The sequence below is a fragment of the Ammodytes marinus genome, assembly GCF_949987685.1.
Source record: "Ammodytes marinus genome assembly, chromosome: 8".
NCBI lineage: Eukaryota > Metazoa > Chordata > Actinopteri > Uranoscopiformes > Ammodytidae > Ammodytes > Ammodytes marinus.
The window spans coordinates 20,593,959-20,613,557 of NC_137212.1; the positions used below are offsets into that span (position 1 = coordinate 20,593,959).

Sequence of the window (19,599 nt, forward strand, 5' to 3'; positions counted from 1 at the left end):
AGTTATACTGTGGATTTTGCCCAATCTGGATACAAAGAAAGTGTATTTATTCCGTTATAGTTATTAAAGATGCGTTTTAGTGTTTAAATTGTATATGTGAATAAGAATACACTGAGGATTTGCTGCAAAGACTACAGGCATGGACTTTTAAGGAAACACTTTGCAATAAGGGTACATTAATTAACCGTTACTTAATGCTTAGTTAATGCTATTAACGATTAGTTAATGCGTTGTTAATGCGTATTAGGCATTCACAAACTGTTAATGATTAGTTATTAACAGATAGTTAATGCTTGGTTAATCATTAACTATCCATTAACCATGCGGTGTGGCTGTGGCAGATAACGGTTGTCCACAGATTGCAGGGTTGGTGGTAAGATCCCCACCTCCTGCCACATGTCCAAGTGTACCTGGGCAAGACACTGAAACCAAAATTGCTCCCGATGGTAAGCCAGCGCCTTGTTTGGCAGCTGCTGCCATCAGTGTATGAGTGTGTGTGGGAATGGGTTAATGAGGCAACAAAAAAACAATATAAAATGTCTGAGAAAATCAGAGAAAGGCGTTATTTAAGTGCAGTCCATTTGCAATTTACCATTTATAATTCAGTTCCGACCTGTCTGTGTTCCAGTGCATCTGCTCGAGAAAGTATAGACGCCTACAACCTTTCTCGTCCAAACAACTAAACGTTAGGCTCTAGCACGTTACCGTTGCCAGGTACCGGTAGATCCATAGACTACAATATGTAGTGAAGTCGGAAATTTCCGAGTTTCCAGTACAACTGGAACGCACCGTCAGAAGCCGGCTCATCATGATACGTCCCGACCAAACGTTATGCGATTGGTTGGCTGATCCAGAGTGGCACTGGGCAGATCCAATAGTTTTAAACTTCAACAGACACCCGCCTCCAAGTGAGTGAACGTTTGCCAAATAGAGCAGTTCCAGACCTTCTGTACAAATGAAATGAAGTACGATGGTCTGGTTGGACCAAGCTAAATAAAATCAGGACAAGATGACAAAATACTTTTTTTTGTGAAACCACTGTCACATGGCGGAAATCTGCAAGTCAGGTCATACCCTGCCACATTGTCCAGCCTCGACATGTGTAACTATTGGTTTGCTCCAGTGACACAATGAGCTGTCATGTCCTAAGCTCTGATGCTGGGAAATGACAAATGACAACGCTGTGACTGCATTTAGCCTTTTCTATAATACACAGACTACTGTGGATAGAGGCCAGAGCGGGAAGAAGGGATGGAGAGATGAAAGCATTACAGTTAGGAGGGAAAACAGAAAAAGGCAAGATAAAAGGAAGAAGAATGTAAAGAAGGAAAAGAATACTTACTGCCCACAATCAGGTTGCCAGGAAGAGGTTTACCTTTAAATATGGCCGCTGCTCATCCAAAAGGGGAGAAGGTTATAGAAAACAAAAAAGAAACGAAAAAAAGAAACAGGAGAAGCCAAGAAAGAGAGGAGAGGAGAGGCACGGTTACAGTCCACCACAGGGAAAAGAGGGATCGGGCAAATACGGAAAAAAAAGACAAAACAAATGAGGATGCAATATTGATAAAGGTTTACGCTGCCACCATCCACCATTATAATAGTGGTTGGGTGGATTAAGAATGAGTCACGATCTCCGTGGTTTCAACAGTGCCTTAATTCCTACATCTTTATTTTATGAGGCCAAGCACAAGCAACACATAATGAGGCACGGTCACTGGAGAGAGATAAGTACACTGACGTGATCAATCTCATCCGGAGAGATGAGTGGAGCAAAGAGGAGAGAGAACATAGAGCTATTAAAAGGGAGGGGTGTATTAAGAGGGGAGTAGTGTCCCACCTCTGTCTCTGGCTTTGTCACTGAGCAGCACCTCCACCTCCCTGTACTCCTTCAGCGCCTCCATCAGGATGTTACCCTCCTTGTGGAAGAGGAAGAGGACGGGCAGGGTGATGTCGTCTGTGCTGCGGCCGTCCCCCGCCATCTGGAACAGGGGAGCCGTGTCGCTGCTGCTGCCCTCGTTGTCGTCTGCAAGGAAAAAGGAAATCAGTGAGAGATGGTAGTGGTCAAACAATGAATCCATTGGCGTAAAATGAGTCCACAACTTTGAATAAAGATTCATTCTTAGAATCCTTAAAAAAAGAAAAAAGGGAAATAAAGTTTAGATGCACATATGTAATATTCCAATCACGATGGGCTCACGATCAATACAATAACCAATGACGGAGTTTAGATGATGTAATGGATCATGGGAACAGAGAATACGCAGCGGAGGGAAAGGCTTAATCCTGGTCCATCACGATGGCGCAAACAAAACAATCCAATCCAAACAGCAATACAATTCTATGAAGCTACTACTTCTTCCTTTTCTTTTTCGTGCAGGTGTGGAGTGTCTTCCTGCCACCGTATTATCTGGTCCTTCCCATCTTTCACCCTTTTATATACTGTACAGTCTATGGTTTCGACAGAATTTTCAAGAATAAGAAGGGGTGGCATCAGGGAAAGGGGAACGGTGCGTTACTTTGTTAAAATGAATCCTTTCTAATAATACACTGTTTATGGATTGTAAAGGGATTTACAACTGTTGAAAAAACTCCTGTATGGACGAAAACTATTATTATTATTAAGATTACTTGAGTTGTGCTTTATTATTCAGTTATCATGTTACATGCATAACCATTTATTTTATCATTGGGTACTGGTCATCGTTCACTCACCAATGACTATGCCTCCAATGGCGCCTGCCTTCTGGATGTGTCTGGCCTTCTCTGCAAACATACACTGACCCCTCTGCAGCAGAGCGATGCGGCCTTGAACATACTCTGCGTTGGTGATCTCAGCACAGCCACTGTAGGGTTCAGCCACAGTCACAAAGCCTCTGACCTGCACAGGACATATGCATTATTGCTTTGTTCAAACAATGGAGGAGCACACTTGAAGTCTAATCCTACACGCTCTCATCTGGTGTTGACAGCACTAGTCTTTTCATCCGTTTGAATTAGGAAATCATTCTAGTGGAAGAAGTGCTCTCTTAATATACAGGGGGGTGGGGGGGTGGAGTGGCTCTCTTAAGGAAAAACAAACAGCAGGACAGTTAAAGTGGCCATTTTGAAAGCTGGCAGCTTTTTTGTGTGCGGGAGCCACAAAAACCCACTCACCCCAGTGGAGCTTTTGGACAGGTCTATGCCAAACTGCGCTGGGCCGGCGGTCAGCACCACCCTGCCAAAGAACGGATGGGAGACGATCTGAATGGCTCTGGGAGGAAGCTGCTCTTTCTGTTGCTGGCTGGACAGCTCCATCATCTCCTGCATGAAGCGCACACCGTCCTCTGCCGCTACCGCACTCACCGCCTGAGTGGAGGGCAGCCACAGTGGGGGGGGGGGGGGGGGGGGGGGGGGAGGGGGAGGGAAGAGAAAGAGAGAGAGAGAGAGAAAGAGAAAAAGAGAGAGATGAGAGGTGTTTTTTAAGTTTTTTTTTTTTAAAGGTCAGAACGGAAAGAACACTATGATTTGTAGTCGGGACAAATAATACATTAATGTAATGGGGTAAAGTTATCACAGTATGTTCTTTTGCAGTTCCATTTAAATAATAAGCACAGATCCACATGCTACATGTGTTAAATAGGCTGTGTCCTTTGATGCACCCTTCATAATGCACTGCATAAAAACCATATGTTTGGTCTCTGCATATTTTAAAAATAAGATCATTTTATAAGATATGCTTGAATATGTATCCGAGTTGTGTTTTACCTGTGTGGCATGCTGGACCAGCTGCACTCTGCCGTCTTTCAGGTGAATGAGACTGACTCCCATCCTCCTGAGCAGCTCCAGATGGTCGGGGTTGTTTGCCATGAAGTCCTGAGCCCTCAGTGGAGGACGGCCCATACCCGGCTCCCTAGCAGGACAGAAAGGAGAGCCAGAAGTTAAAAACAATGGAAAAGGCCCCACACTCTCATCTGCTATTTTACGAGGTTTCCCCCAAAATCAGCACTAGCCTGTCCTTGGAATTTAATCGATTAATTTTCTTGCTTTTTGGAAAACCAGTCCCACTGTAACCCACTGTAACCCTGTTTTTTGTCTAATTCATAATTTTTTATTCCCTCCAACTTTTTTCTTTTTTATCCTGGTGCCATGTCATGTCTGAGCTGTAAGTGTTGTGGTCTGTGTTGTTTATGTAAAAATGTAATAAAATATTCATGCTATCGGGAAAAATATACAAAATGTGAAGGCATATGACCTGGTCAAACCTCTATCTATTGTATACATACCGGTGCGGAGCAGCACGGGGACAGCTCTTGTCCACAGCACTACGGATTGGTTCTCTCAGGTTACGGGGGTAGGCGGGGTCAGGAAACAGGAGGCGAGTGTTGGGGCAGGTGTAATCAAAGTTGGAGTCGTCCAGCTCCTCCTCTGACTGAAGAAGTACATTACAGAGACTGTTGTTAGGAACTGGAATGTGTAAAATGCTTTCATCAGCTTGAATTGGTTGACGATTTTCTGACACTAGATTACCGTTCTGTTTGAGCGTATAGATTTAGAGTGAGGGGCGGTGGAGAGGGACAGGGGCAGCAGGTGTGCCTCTGTTGTGAAGATGTAGTCCTCCACATCGAAAGGTATGTCCTCCTTATCGGCAAACAGCAGGAAGAGGTATTTGAACATCTCGGCCAGGAAAAAGGAGTCCATTCTGACAGGAGAGAAAGAGACGCAAGATATGGCGGAGGTATGGATGACAATCTGGATTACTTTTAAACTACTACTTCATTTGTCAAATAATCACTAAGAGCATTGCAAAGCAGAGCCCGACTCCATCAGCAGGCCCATATTTGTTATCAGTATCAGCATTTTGTAGATACTGTATATCAAATGTAATATGTTTGGCGTTATTTAAAAAAGCATAACATGGCTCATTAATGTTTTATAGGCCTACTCCTAATTTCTTAATCCCTTTTATATATATATACTGTATATATATATATTTTTTTTTTGATTATAGCATCATTCAAATTATTTTGTTGCCATCAATAAGTGTGTTTTTGCATCAAAACAAAATGTCCTATTTTTACATCCAAAGTCAGCCATTGTTCATTATTATTCTTCACAATATAAACCATCAATTTACCTGTGAGGTGTACTGTTTTTTTTTTAACGTCGTCTTTACAAATAAAGTTGATTGTTTAAGCGTGTCTAAATGGCTGCAGTTTAGTAGTCCATCACCCTACCAATCATCTTGCCAATATTATTCATATTCATATTCTCACCTGTCCTCGTGGCTCCCAGTGCGTACGTCTTTCATTGCAGCGAAGCCGCAGGGGACCCGAGCAAAGCGGTTGAGGTTGTCCAGGATGGTGCGACCCGCCTCCAGGTAGTAAGGGTCTCCTGTCGCCTGGGAAAAGGAGAGAGGACAAAGAATTATTATATGATCATTAAAAACACTCCTGTGTGGTCTCTGTAGGAAGCTGCTTAGGAACAGCAGAAATGGAGACAAGTGCTTCTGAAACATTGTAAATGTATCCTGGTGTACCTTGAGATTTTGGACAAAAAATGTCATGAAGATTAAATATAACAGCAAGTAAACAACATTTAAAAATGTCTGTACGGTAGCGGTGAAAAGGGAACGTCCACATTATGTCAAGCTCCCTTGATAAATTACCTTGTAAAGGAAATAGGTGCTCTCTGCAAACTCAGGCCTCAGGGGATGTTGGGCCCAGTGTACCCTGAAATCAGTAGTGAACGCCTGGGGGACAGATGGAGAAGGACGAAAGAGGTCAGCAGCACGCCACCCCAAACATTGTAATTAAAAAACAGACAGACGAGACTAACATGCTGCTGTGTTGCGTGAAATAGAAGCTTGGTCACTTCCAAAAACTGCTATGGTTGGTGACACCATCAGCCATACTGTGGCTCTACGGTCAAATGACACAATGCAAGTAAAGCCTTAAGATGCACTGTGGTATTACATGTTTGATACACAGGGAGACAGATTACCTCTGGGAGGAAGTTGTGTTTCTTTGTGACTTGATACAACATCTCGTGAGTCTCGATGGCAGGACGGATATCTCCCTTCAACACCTGAGACATGAAAAGCATGAATGGTATTATACAAGGTTACTGAGATGGTACAAGCCAAAATGAAGAGAATGTGAGCTCCAATTAACATGATCCAATCTGACCTGCAGTCCAGGGAAGAAGGCCAGCAGAGAGTCCATCCAGGTGCGAGCGGGAAGCAGAGGTTTGTGGATGTGGACATCCAGCAGCAGCGGAGGTTGGCTAATGTATTTCATTATAGATGCATAGTGCTAAATGGGATGCAAAATATAAAAAAAAAAAAAAGTGTCATGGTGCTTGGTGATAAAAAGTATCTTTCTGAGTAAAAATAAACACAATCGTAAAATCCACAACAAACAACTCTGCTCTATGTCAGAGAAGCTACTTTGACAAAAATGCTATAATGCAGACAGAGGCATTACATTACTCTACATGCGTGTGCGTATGTGTGTGTGTGTGTGCGCGTGTGTGCGTGTCCTCACAATATTGAACCGCTCTAGAAACTGGTCGTCTCCCAGGAGGACGTAGGCCTTTAGCAGGTATTCATAGTAGGAGTCGATTCCCGCTCCGACTCCGCTGTCTGGAGATATACAATAATTATATTACCCATCCACCCTCTGTACAACCAACTGCTCTCTTTGATACTGTGTTTTACCACTACACTTGATTTTTCACTCTCCCATGTCATTGTCTACACATCACTCCCTACCTCCTCAACTCCCACTTCTCTCATCATCCACCCACTCCCTTCCACTCTCTCACCCCTGCGGACCCACTCTCCAGAGTGGATGTTGATGGTGGTTCCCACCAGATTGCTGTTTCTCTGTCTCTTCTCCCATAGAAAGTCCATGGCTCTCCGGGCATGGGCCTGTGTGTTTTGAGCAAAGGGTGAATTATTGATTAAGAAAATCTAAAAAAAAATCCATCTGCAGTAGCTGTTGGCTGTTAGAATATCACAGTAATTGACTCTGTACTTGATGAGCAGTCTAACTGCTGCCAGGAAGTGAACAAGTCCCAGGCTCTATATCGGAAGTGAAAAATATAAAATATTTGAAATGTCTTTCATAAAAGCTTTAAAAAGTAACTGCCAACAGCCAAACTTACAAAGATCCCAAATAAATCCTTAATCCTAAAATTTTGTGACAAAAAAGTTGCAAAGCAAAATGTTAACAGTCATTTCTGGTGAAAATCAGGATATCAGACGACACATATGAGACCTACAACAAAAAATAATGAAGAGCATCGATTTTTAAAGCCTGGATACAATTGTTTTCTTACACAATATTGTTTGACCCTAAAAGACTGTAATCCTCAACATGACTAATGTGAAGACAGTTGGCACAAATAACATCAAATAAAAAAAGCTGTAATATGATTTAAAATAGTTAAATGTTGCTATAGAACATGCAGATCAGGTTTTTCATGTCACCAACTGGTCATTATGCTACACCAAATCATCTACATACGATAGGAGCAATGTACATAGGTTAGCAGGGGAAAAAGGCCAACAAATCACATCTAAGGGAATACATGAGATGCATGACATATGCTGTATCTGTATAAACTAATAGGTCATGTATTTGGCATCATTTGTCTTCAAACAACAGGGAGGTTCTGTAAAAACAGGTCTCTGAAACCTGATCTTCAAAAACATAAAAGTGGAACATGGATTCCTGGTTAACAAAGAGATGAGCCGGATGTAGGGTGTGGCTGTGCAGTGCAGATACGTGTGCGGTCAAACAGCTGATGGCCTCCTTACGTATTAGAACATTGTTACTCGTAAATAACTACCTCAGCTATTTAAGCCTCAAGAAGAGATTATTCCTAATAAAGATTTTACTGTTTTAGATATGCTGGAGGCCAAAGTATTTTTGAAACAACAACAAATAAAAAATCTGTTGTCTGCTTTAAATACGTGTGGCGTGTTAAGATGGGCAGAGGAAGATCTTATCATCTTCTGAACATTTGATACCTCAAACACAGGATCCCCAGTGAAGCGACTTAAGGCAGCAAACTCCAGTATGATGGTTCCTGCACACGCAGTGCATGTGTCTGTCTCTGTGCCTGTTCTCGTCTCAGGACCCCTGACGCCATGTTTCAAGTTCACCTGTCAAGCAGAAGAAATAAAAGAAACATTGCAAAAGCCGTCCTTAGAGTCACGCTCGGTTCACAAGAGAATGTGAACCGCTTTAAAAGCTGTGGCAGCTGCAAGCGGTGAAGCAGAAAAAAGGGGAACATGTAGTCATGGCCGCAGCGAATGCACATCTGTCATATGGCAAACCCTGGAAATGAGTGAATAAACTATTAATAATAATCTTCATGAAACAACACTGTAAACTTAACACTCAAAGAGAATTTGTCTTACCCCACATTACAAAAAAACAACATCCTAAATTTAAATAATATGGGAATAACACTGAGACACAACAAGAATCTATGACATTCATGTTGAGTATCCCCAACTTCAACAGACTACAGTACATGTTTTTTTGAATTATGTTTTTTTGCCTGTATGCATTTGACTCACCCTGGGATACGGCAGGCCACTGCTGGTGTTGAAGGCTGGCAGCAGTCGGTGGCCCAGCTCCTTGGCCATATGCAGCAGCTCATCCTGGTACCACTGCATGTTCTGACCTCCCTCCTTCAGCATCACAGCCATGGAGTGTGCTCCCAACAGACCTCTGAACACACACACACACACACACACACACACACCCAATAACCACTTATTAAGAATTATATATAAACAACACAATTTAGTCATTTCTTGTCACTGAAGTCTTCTTGACAGCTGTTCTGTTTGTTTCAAGCCAGAAAGTACACTAGTGTAAAAATGTCCTATGTGATGCGTGGTTTGTTAACAATTAATTTCTTAGCGATTAACGTGCTTCTTACCCAAGGACTCGAATGTTGGTCTCAAAGACCGACACCACAATGTCGTTGTCCAGCCTGACATCTTTCAGCACTCTCCTCACTGCCGCCTCAAACTCTGTCGTCTTGTTCAAAAGCTGCCAACGACAAATAAATGATACAAGTGCGAAAATCAGGCTTAAAGTATTAACATAATATATTATGCAGAAAATTTACCACAGAAATGTCACTTTAATTGTTTTCAATACCTCTACTGTGTCCTGACCCATTAGTTGCATTTAAACTAATAGTTAATGAGTAACTATAATTAGTTATAGCTAACTTCAAAATAATAACCCAGAAAATATACAAGACAACCGAAAATGGAAAATACTGACCACCAGAGTATCCAGAGTGTCTATGAGGGTCAGAGAGAACCTATCAGAGAGAAGGGGAAAAAAACAGTTAACATTTTTACAATGCTCACTCTTCCAAGTGCTAAACCAGGCGTGGTTATGTGTGTGTATCCGTGTCATTATCAGTGCTGTGTTAATATATATTAGATCTTGAGGCACAAAAGCAATGCGATACTCACTTTCCTAGGGCATCGTCTACGTCTCCTCGACTGGGTTCTAGTCCGCGCACTCTACCTCTGCATGTTAGTGGCATCAGCTCATCAGCTGGGTATGCATGGTCCTGAAAGTCACATAGAAGTCTCCTTTTTAACACCTTGCTTTGACCTTGATACATTGTATTTCATTGTATCCAACATGAGGGAAGTTGCCAAACGCCAGCTGGGGCTGATAAAGGTATTAAGATGTCATTGAAATAACAGTGTAAGTGTTACCATTACCAAGAAACATATTACTTCTTATACAACCTATTCTGTACGCCATGGCAGGGATACACAAAGTACTTGTACATGTTCTTGACTCCATCTAACAAGCTACAAAAATGCAGCAAAATGTCTGTGAAGGAATCGAGTGCAATGCATAACTTACCATATAATTCTGATATGCATGGTCAAACATCTCCACCACTTGGTTCCTTGGGTGAGAGGGGAAAACACAAGTCAACATTCAGAAGATCTTTTGTTTGTTTGTGTGTGTGTGTGTGTGTGTGTGTGTGTGTGTGTGTGTGTGTGTGTGTGTGTGTTTATGTCGGTATGTGTGTGTCTTTCACACATTACACTCTGAGGGGGTGTTTGTCACGGCTCACCTTAACTTCTGCTTCTCCTCCCGTGACATGGCCTGTCCGTGGCTGCATAATGCTCCAAGCAGCAACGATAGGAACAGTACAGCCGGCATTGTGGTAGCTGGGCAAGCGATATGCATACACAACTAGAGTTTGGTTCTCAAACAGTCACTGAGTAAATACCTAGTCATTACCATTGCCCTAACCAAACAACCTACGAATTATAAACCTACGACTACGTTCCACTAATGTTATACCGTTGAGAACATGTTTAAACACCTCCTATCATAGCCTGGGATGTAACGCCTATTAATCAGTGGCTACAGAAAAAGCATCATGTAATCAAATCAGCTTGCAGTTACAGTCCATCTTTCTCAGCAGCAAAAAAAAACACCAAAAACAGTACCAATAGTAAAAAAAGTGGCCATGTACAAATGTGCGCTTTGATATACAGAAGTTAAAACTGCAATCAAGTACTTGGGAGGAATGTAGCTATTTCAAGTAACAGAATACCTTTGTGAGACTGGTAGAGATGTAGCAGCCATAAGTTGAAGTGCAAACTTGCTTCAAGTCCTCTTGGCAGGTTGGTGTAACACGCCTGTTTACTTTTCCCAGCTGTCCCCCGCCCGGACCTATTGTGCACAGGTGTGACACCTCCACGTGCACAAGACTAGTTACGTGTCACTCTCTTTCTTTATAGGTCCATGGTCACTCTGCCCATAAGCCCCGTCAAAGGAAGAAATGTATCCTGCGATCTAAATATGACTTCAATAATGTTATTTTCTGGATGTAGTCTTCACGCAAGAACAACGAAGGGCGCTTCTTGCCTTATGAGCTTACAAAACAAATCGCCATATTTAAGACTCACTGTAAACAAACGCCGGGTTAACAGTCCCTGTTTTATAATCCAACTCCTCAAATCGCTTTACTTACACCACACAACCTACACAGCCAATTAAATCAAGAAGACAAACCAGCAATCCTTGGCAGCTCCTGTTCATGGCAGCTCCTGTTATCACACGGTCGGGTTAACCGTAAATCGCCTTTCAGATACAAGTTAATTATTTCCTTCTCTTGACAGTTGTCTCAGTCGTCAGCTGGTCGGACAAGCAACCGAGCACTTGGAAGGCTTTAATTGGCCAGTTAGCCCAATGTGCTAACTAGCCAAGCTGTTCACAAAAGACTGAGCGAAAACACTAAACAAAACGACCACAGCCGCGTCCATTGTTGAGCAGCGGGCTCAGCCCCGCAAATGTTTCTATCCTTCGAAGAATAAAGTGGAAAATGTCACCGTATGCTTCTCTCTAGCCGAGCTAGCCTGTCCTAAAAACCGGAAGCCGTTGCGATGAAAACGTCAACAACATCCGCTTCCGTGAATGGCAGGTTAAATTTTCCCTGAATTTATCCTTTCAGGCCCCATTTTCTCACAGGCCAAAAAGCTAATTCGCTTGGATTTGCATACATGGCCCTAACCTGCCTATAAAGCACATGCAAACTAAACCTGACCATAGCCAGTTGTGTAATGGCTTTTAAAGGCTTTTCAAGGGCATTTGGATAACTTTCCTGAAAGTCAAAAATATTGAAATATAAAGACCAAATCGTTTAACCATTTACACTTGTGTTGCATTCAGTGCGGATCATGTAAGCTCGTAAAAGTTAGCGCCAACATCTCAAATTCGATAAGATATAACGAAAAATAAATAGCCTTATACAATTGTAGGCTATATTATTTTTCAAATAATAAAATAGCGCTAAAGCCACGATAATCATTAATGATATAGGCAAAATGCAATGCGTGTACCATTAGTAGGCCTAACTAAGTTATCCCACAAAAAGGGAAATTCCAGTTTGTGTTTTAGTGTTTGTGTTTTCTATCATCATGGATGCATGGATTTATTATGTAGGAGTAGCCTACAGCGGACTTCCATTTTCTAGTGTAGGCTAGCACTTTTTAATAAAATAGAAAATCCCGACAACAATTGAATGCAGCGTCAATGTTTCTTAAATAAAATAGTCTAATAATCACTATCAAAACTTAAAATAGACTAGCCTACACTCTGCTTGTTAAGGAGTTTGCTGCATAGGCCTATTTTGTAGCCTAATTCATTGTAGTGAATCCATGTTTATCTCGGTTATGTTTTTTGTTTTTCATTAATAAACTACGTTTCCCATGAAGCTTTGCTGTGTCACTTGACACTTCGATAGCTTCACATGACAGACATATCAACAAATCTCTGACTAGTGTCCGAGAAAGCAAGTTATTATAAATGGTAGGACTAATTCACTACCCCAGTATCCTGCAACTGATGTCAGCAGCGCACAGGTAAGGGGTTGACTTCTGGATGTATCGGCCTAATTACCGACGGGATATTTACATTTATTTTTCATAAATCGATCCCTATAACCCTAATGCATGACTATATTATTTACCATGGCTCTGCATGATCCTATATTTGTATGCAATTCTGTCTTTCAACAGTAATATGGTGTTATAAACATATACAAATGTAGCCTATAATTGGATACTTATATTATCTTTCTTTCTTTCTTTCTTTCTTCATGTCAGTAGTTATGTCAGTCATGGCTCCTGGAGTTGATAAAAAGCTGACAGGACTGGTTGCAGCCACATTCACCCCATTTACAGCCCAAGGGTAGGTAGCCATCAGAAACTATTTCCCCCTTCTCGTCTGTATGTTTTTTACATGACTCCAGCCATAAATGACCTGTTTTGATGTACTGAGTTGGTCGTCATTATAATGAGAATGGACAATCGAATATAGGCTACATTAGCTTTTTGTTTAGTTTTTTACATAATATATATATATATATATATTTTTTTTTTACATTTTCCCAAAACAGTGAAATCAACCTATCAGTGATTGGACCTTACATTGACTACTTGACAGAGAAGCAAAGTGTAAAAAGCATATTTGGTAAGTTAACGAGTGGATGTTTCTTTTTGGGAATTCGACATTGTCTGAATCAACCCTGTTATTGCATGTTATTGCACAGTCTGTCCTTGGAGCAGAAACCAGATAAAGGTTGGATGAGGTGAAGATATACGTACAAGAGTTTGCCCTTTTCTCTACATTGATCTAGACTAACCTGTGTTTCCTGTGCGTTAAACAGGATTACTGTTTAATTTCACAATCTTGTCAAACCTTATGACTCATCATAGATTCTCTAACAAGCTTCATCCTGTAGTAGGAGTCACCATTTACATATTAGTTGTGTGTGGCCTTACCGGCAGAGGATGATTGTGTCAACTTTCTTATCTCACCGTCACTGTCTCTGCATCACCGCTAATCACCCACGAAAATTTTTCTTTCCTGGAACGTATTGTGCTATCAGCTTTCCTGGTGGTGCTCCCTCTATGAATGGGTTGGGGTTAGAGGTTTTCTTCCATTTTTCTGCCCCCGAAAAAAGGGCATTACCCATCCTTGGCTGAGGGTCTGGTGTTGCCAGGTTAGGCTATGTGGCTACGTAATTTAGATATTTATGATGTCTTTGCCTTTTTGGATTTTGTGTGAGATGCTAAACGGAAATGCATCATTGTTTGCATTAGAACTAGTTTAGCAGGTCAATTTGTGTTGTCTTCTGATGTGGAAGGTGCTATGTATATAAAACTAGTCTGTACTTTGCTTACAGTGAATGGAACCACAGGAGAGAGCATGTCTCTCACGGTTGAGGAGAGGAAAATCCTGGCAGAGGAGTGGTGTCAGAGAGCCAAGGGGAAGTAAGTGGTCACAAAGCCCTGACATATGTCCATATGTTTTGTCTAATGCAGGAAGGGGTTAAAAAAAAGAGCTGACGGTTTGTAAAACTTTTTGCATGTGCATGTCTTTTACAGAATGGATCAGGTGATTGTGCATGTCGGCTGCATGAGTCTAAAAGATTCCCAAGAACTGGTGAGTCACCGCCTTTTGTATTGTAATTTGAACATGAGAAAACACATCAGTCCCAAGAGGACCAGAACATGTGTTTTGTAAATGTTTCGTAATGCAGTTTTATTTAAGTCGGTCTTAAATTACCACAGTAACTAGCCTGTCCCCAGTCAGGCTATAGTGTTCAGGCTTTAACCTTAAACAATAGTTGATTCATTCGGTCAGGCTGAAACACAGTGGTTTATCTATAGTGACTTTTAATCAGGCTCATATATTTTTCAGTCATACAGTAAGTAGCTGCAGGGTGCCTCCCATTCACCATATATGTCCTGTTAGATGCATTGCAATTAAAATATAATTAACACAATTAAATACAAAAAATATATATAATTGATCCACCTTGAAAATGGTTTTGTCTTTAATATTTTATTCTCCTTTGACATTTTATATAAAGGCTTAAATATTAAGGGAAGTTCAGTTAAAAAAAACACTTTAGGCCTAAATATTACTTTTTGTTATCACACATGTATTGTAGTTTGATAGAAAACCATGTGTATTTCTACTATAAATCGTGTGTTGCCACATTAATAATTCTACCAGTTTTCTTCTTGAGGTAGAGTTAATTCCTGGGGGTATTTTTAATCAAGTGTTTTCATTTGTCTTTATGGTGCATGCAATTTCACTCAGCCTGCCTTGTCTACATAGCTGAGTCTGTGATTTCCCTATTTTTTCAGAGCCTTCCACATTAGTTTTCTTGTTTGAGAAATAGTTTGATGTCAGTTGTATGTGATGGCATGCTACATCTAGATGAATAGTTGGACATTATGGCAAATTTGCCATTTTACAGGGAGGGGATGTTCCAGACCATTACACTAACTTTAGAAAGTTACTGGTTCTAGCCAAGATGTAGTCTAAGCACATAATTCCTTGTAAAATGACATAGTGTCACAATCCTGCTTTTGCATGGATTAAATTATACAATTCATTAGTGAGATTATGAGATGCTGGCAGACATATTTTGTTACTATTCAGAGCCAGGCCCCAATGTTTCCAGGTTTTATGCTAAGCTATACTAATTGAATCCTGACCGTAGCTTGGCAATTAATGGGCAAATATGAGAGTTGAATGATCTACTCGTCCGATTTCTCAGCAGAAGAAAACAAATATGCGTATGTTCAACTATTCCTTTGAAAAAGAAGAAATAAAACACATGACTTCTACTGTAGAAACTATTAGGTTCAAAACATTGACCATAGCAGTAGCTACAAATGGCCTTCGTTTTTATTGTTCTTCCTCGCATGTTCCTCTTCTCTCTAGGCTCGCCATGCAGCAGAGATCAGTGCTGATGGGATAGCAGTCATAGCGCCTTCCTTCTTCAAGCCCAGCACTGCAGGTATCATATAAAGCATTTAATTCAATATTATCATGCACACTGAAAGCACAATTTCTCCAACAATGTACAATTTCCGAATTGCTTTCCCTCTCGTCCTGCCACAGATGTGTTGAAGAAGTTCCTCCAGGAAGTGGCTTCAGTCGCCCCTACTCTGCCCTTCTACTATTATCATATTCCAGCTGTCACCGGCGTCAATGGTAGTGCTGCTGATGTTTGATTTTTGCATCTTCGTGCCGTTTAGAAAAAGAGAGATTCTGCATCCTTAACCACTTGAAGCATGTTAAATGTCAGACAATATTCACTAAATGTGAGATGTGTTATTCTTTTTGCTCAGTGCTGGTGAGAGACGTGCTGGTGGATATAGAGAAGCTCATTCCCTCCTTCAGAGGTGTGAAGTTCAGTGGGAGTGACCTGATGGACTTTGGCCTGTGTGTCAGCCACAGTAAGCCTCACTGGTCATTCCTCTACGGCGTGGACGAGGTCAGCTGCTTATATTGCATATACAGCATTTTATGAATGTGACTTCCTCCATGGGGCCTAACATGCTAACTTTCTTTCAATTTTCCATAGCAACTGCTTGCAGCTCTGGCTATGGGAGCCAACGGAGCAGTTGGCAGGTCAGTATGTGATCCTGCATATTATGCACAATGCTTTGTCTCCTTTCATTCTCTCTCTTATTGACAAGTAAAAGTGTTAAAAATGTCTCCAACCCTCAGCACATATAACTACGTAGGATGTGACTTCAACCAGCTCCTTGCAGCGTTTCAGAAAGGCGACCTTGTCCAAGCCAGGACAATACAGGTATATACTGCCCAGTCTCCCTGTTGTTGTCCCAAAATGCTCCGTGCTACATTAGTTTTGGTTGCTGACATCTTTGTTTCATTTACACCAACAGTTCAAGTTGCAAGAGCTTCTTAGTTATGCCATGAAACTTGGTGAGTGACAGTCGTCTCGTGATGATTTCTTTCTATCAAATCCAATTTTTAAAAAAAACATGCGTTCTTGTATAGCTGCATTTTATTTTTAAACGTCTTTATTTTTATTGACAGGCTTCGACCTGGGTGTGAACAAGCAGCTGATGGCTGAAGTGTCCGGCCTGTGTCTGGGGCCCCCTCGCCTCCCCGTCATGCCATGTCCACTGGATCGCGCTCAGTCCATCGCAAAGAAATATCGCAGCATATTTACCTGAAAACATTTGATATGTTCACACATGATTTGTTGAAGACTGAGAATGGCTCCGTAACCCAACATTTGGTGCTAGCCTCCGTCCCGTTATAAACACTCCAGGTGCACTGTCTGTGACAACGAAAGATCCGCTTGCTGTACTGTGCCGTCATGTTGTTCTAACAAAACCAGCACATTCTGAACTGGTTTACACGTTGCGTCAACAGCAATACCACTGAATGGATCAAGGATAAACCGCCTTTCCATTTGTCCCACTAAATTCTCATTAAGCTTTTAAGTGGCCTTATTCACAACTTAGGGCTCTACATCTATAAATGATCCGCCAGTCTTACACTTTAACCTTTCAAATGTCCTAGAACTTACCCCTACTTTGTACTGTTAAGTATTATGAAAGATTCAAATAGCAAATGGCATCACAAATGTATGTTCTCTTGATGGAATATAGGCTACTAGATTATTTTTACGGTTCAGTCATTGCCTTTATCTGGAGAAGAAAATCAAATATGTAAATAAGTATTTTCGGTCTCCATGTTTGACATTTCATTAAAAGGGAAAAGTAACTTGCTCCAATCGCCAAGGGAAATGTGACACTTTCAGGGGACCATCACAAATCCAGTCACTTGACAAAAATTATCAGCGTGAAAGGCGCTTTCACTAAAACATTGCTTTTATGGTTCAGATTTGTAAAATGTTTTACCTAAAAAATATGTAATATATATATATATTTTTACCTTTTCTTTCCCTCCTCGGAACCTTGTGGCCAACTGACACAGAAGGGACATTAATATGTTCACTGTCTGACACTCCAAGAAAAAAACTTAAACAACAAGTTTGTTACAAACACTCGTGAATAAAATTCCGCCTTTATTTTGAGTTAAACACAAGTTCTCGTACATGTTGTTGTTGTACTTTCTGAATAAAATATAAAGGGAAATACAATGTGCAAATAAATTTGCCGTTGCTATTTGTTGGTTGATAAGTTATTCGCATGTCTTTCTTCGGTTCGGTTTCCGGAAAGTTTGGAAATCTCAAGGTCAGATTATCTTGAAGGCCTGTGTGTTCTGCATTGTGTCTGACACTTCTCTTATCCTGCATTTCCTTAGAAATAATAATACTTTGTTTCTACTAAAATTTCTTGTATTTGATTATTCGTATCAACTGAAAGTAAGAAAATGTATCTTCCTTTTTAGAGATCTTCTTTTTTTCTTCTTTAGAACTCTCATCATTGGATGGATTTGACCAACTAGTGATTACCTTTAAACCTAGACTAAGGTTTGCCTTTAAATTCAGTTCATTATTCCCCAATTCTATATCACATTTAAGATCCAAGCACCATAGGCCTATATGGATTCTTCACTCTCACTAAGTCTTATTTCCAAAGTATATTACTTTATTTTTTACTCATCATCGGCTTGTTCAAGTCGTGTCTTGTCATGAGTCTATTCATATTACTCCAAAGGAAACCCTTTGATTCAGAAGAATTGCAGGGAGTATAGCATCAGGCTGCAGGTCTTGTCATGGACTATATTAGCCCCTTGTGAGGACTGTGTGTGTGTTGGGAGTCTCTGGATCGAGCTACAGTGAGCCCACGAGGTCAAGGAGGTCACTACAATGATGTTTGTCTCTTCCTGTAACCAATATTTGACACTAGCACAAACAGGGAGCACTGTTCAGGCAGGCATGTTAAGCAAAGCAAATGAGCTTTTACCCTGAATCTGACTGAATGGGAGAATGGGTACAGCTGCACAACTGCAACACAAAAAGACATTACACTTTGGTATCAGTGCCTGCATCGAACATATTGAAGTTGTTACGTGATAAGAGTCACGTTTTCTATTGCTATTACAATGCACTATTAATATATTCATTGTATCATCATAAGCCCTGTAGCCTCTTTATTTTCTCAAAGTCCACGTAGTTTGTCCTGAACATATGTAATTATGCCTCCGTGCCACCAATTGCCAAAAGCCGGAGGCATTATGGTTTCATGTTGTCCGCCCATCTGTCTTGGCCAAGTTTGCACAAATGTCAACTTCGACTCGAGGATAATGCATTGAGGGAATTTTGTCAAAGTTAGCACAAACGTACACTTGGACTCCAGGGGTCAAATGATCAAAGGTTACAGCGACTTTACATACTGTGAGTTTGCAGCAGGTTCGCAGGGACCCTCTGTTTTGTTTTGCTCTCCTTGACCCCCCACTGTCCTTCTCACCACACACTTCCTCCATGCTTCCTATCCTGAAAAATGTCCAGTTATTCTTATATAGAGGAAGGATTTACTCACAGAAGTACAGCTTCATTATATTACATCTCAAATATGAAAAAAACAAATGCAGATAATACAGCAGGATGGTATAATGGTAACATATCATAAAATAATATAATATTTTGACCACTAATTACAAACACAACCAAACTATAAAAAAGGATGTTATTTTTCTGTTTCGACTAAGGGATACACACTTTTATCTACTCGTTCATCCTGTTTCCCTCAGCTTGTGCAGTCTTGCCTCCATGAAGAGCCCAGGCGGGCAGCAGACATGCGGTTTGCCAGACGCAGAGGGTCACGTGGTGTGGGCTGTGTCGTGTCAGGTCTGCAGCCTGTGACAGTACTGACTCTATGGACCGAGGACCGGCCATCTGATCTGACTCACTCATCATGAGTCACAAGAATGCCAGGTTGTGAAAGTTCTAGTGACCCGTTTCATGATCTGGATAGTGCATCTCTCAACGGCCTGACCGTTCTTTGGTGGAGGATACTCACATGGCAACAATGCATCAGCCACTAGGAATGCTTGGTTATGAGTGTGTGTGTGTGTGCGTGTGTGTGTGTGTGTGTGTGTGTGTGTGTGTGTGTGTGTGTGTGTGTGTGTGTGTAACTCTACTTCTCGAGAAATTCCTTAAATAAAGGGGGGATTCTCACTGGCATTTACACTGGGAGTTCAAATAGTTTTCTCTTGTGTAGAGCTCCTTGCTCCACTGAGTTGTTTTTAAATATATATGTATTAATGCTTGATGGGAAATATCTTCTTTACAACAGTTGACTATATGCTG

The 19,599-nt window shown here is 41.1% G+C and overlaps 2 protein-coding genes across 3 annotated transcripts in view; one reads left to right on the forward strand and one right to left on the reverse strand.

Moving 5' to 3' along the window:
• The window catches only part of edem3 (ER degradation enhancer, mannosidase alpha-like 3), a gene marked incomplete at its 3' end in the record, with an annotated part of 12,425 nt that extends 1,015 nt beyond the window's left edge, over positions 1–11,410 (reverse strand). Inside the window, exons 1-19 of the mRNA XM_080032829.1 lie at positions 10,108–11,410; positions 9,891–9,936; positions 9,485–9,585; positions 9,288–9,327; positions 8,935–9,047; positions 8,567–8,720; positions 8,012–8,146; positions 6,802–6,907; positions 6,522–6,619; positions 6,165–6,290; positions 5,980–6,063; positions 5,645–5,728; positions 5,253–5,377; positions 4,507–4,678; positions 4,263–4,408; positions 3,745–3,889; positions 3,154–3,345; positions 2,713–2,878; positions 1,838–2,023 (exon numbers count right to left, since the gene is read on the reverse strand). Coding sequence (XP_079888955.1) covers positions 1,838–2,023; positions 2,713–2,878; positions 3,154–3,345; positions 3,745–3,889; positions 4,263–4,408; positions 4,507–4,678; positions 5,253–5,377; positions 5,645–5,728; positions 5,980–6,063; positions 6,165–6,290; positions 6,522–6,619; positions 6,802–6,907; positions 8,012–8,146; positions 8,567–8,720; positions 8,935–9,047; positions 9,288–9,327; positions 9,485–9,585; positions 9,891–9,936; positions 10,108–10,223 — 2,335 coding nt within the window. The 5' untranslated portion in view covers positions 10,224–11,410. The remainder of the gene's footprint in view (positions 1–1,837; positions 2,024–2,712; positions 2,879–3,153; positions 3,346–3,744; positions 3,890–4,262; positions 4,409–4,506; positions 4,679–5,252; positions 5,378–5,644; positions 5,729–5,979; positions 6,064–6,164; positions 6,291–6,521; positions 6,620–6,801; positions 6,908–8,011; positions 8,147–8,566; positions 8,721–8,934; positions 9,048–9,287; positions 9,328–9,484; positions 9,586–9,890; positions 9,937–10,107) is intronic.
• Positions 11,411–12,279: 869 nt separating this feature from the next.
• npl (N-acetylneuraminate pyruvate lyase (dihydrodipicolinate synthase)) lies at positions 12,280–17,632 on the forward strand. 2 transcript variants are annotated; one of them, XM_080033424.1, is made up of 12 exons: positions 12,280–12,406; positions 12,650–12,734; positions 12,943–13,016; positions 13,732–13,819; positions 13,934–13,991; positions 15,285–15,360; positions 15,465–15,557; positions 15,695–15,840; positions 15,931–15,977; positions 16,077–16,161; positions 16,256–16,295; positions 16,410–17,632. In XM_080033424.1, exons 2-12 carry the CDS (start codon positions 12,655–12,657, stop codon positions 16,547–16,549), a joined length of 927 nt encoding a protein of 308 aa, XP_079889550.1. In that variant the 5' UTR covers positions 12,280–12,406; positions 12,650–12,654; the 3' UTR covers positions 16,550–17,632. The 2 variants fall into 2 exon arrangements, with proteins under 2 accessions (XP_079889550.1, XP_079889551.1); XM_080033425.1 differs by lacking the exons at positions 12,280–12,406; positions 12,650–12,734; positions 12,943–13,016 and adding an exon at positions 13,389–13,548.
• The last annotated feature ends 1,967 nt before the right edge of the window (positions 17,633–19,599 follow it).

Bases quoted from the DNA above. Each gene is read 5' to 3' on its own strand.
- npl (XM_080033424.1), top strand. From the start codon at position 12,655: ATGTCAGTCATGGCTCCTGGAGTTGATAAAAAGCTGACAGGACTGGTT. The intron at 13,017-13,731 runs GTAAGTTAACGA...CTTTGCTTACAG, and splicing joins AAGTGTAAAAAGCATATTTG to TGAATGGAACCACAGGAGAG. The intron at 15,558-15,694 runs GTAGTGCTGCTG...CTTTTTGCTCAG, and splicing joins AGCTGTCACCGGCGTCAATG to TGCTGGTGAGAGACGTGCTG.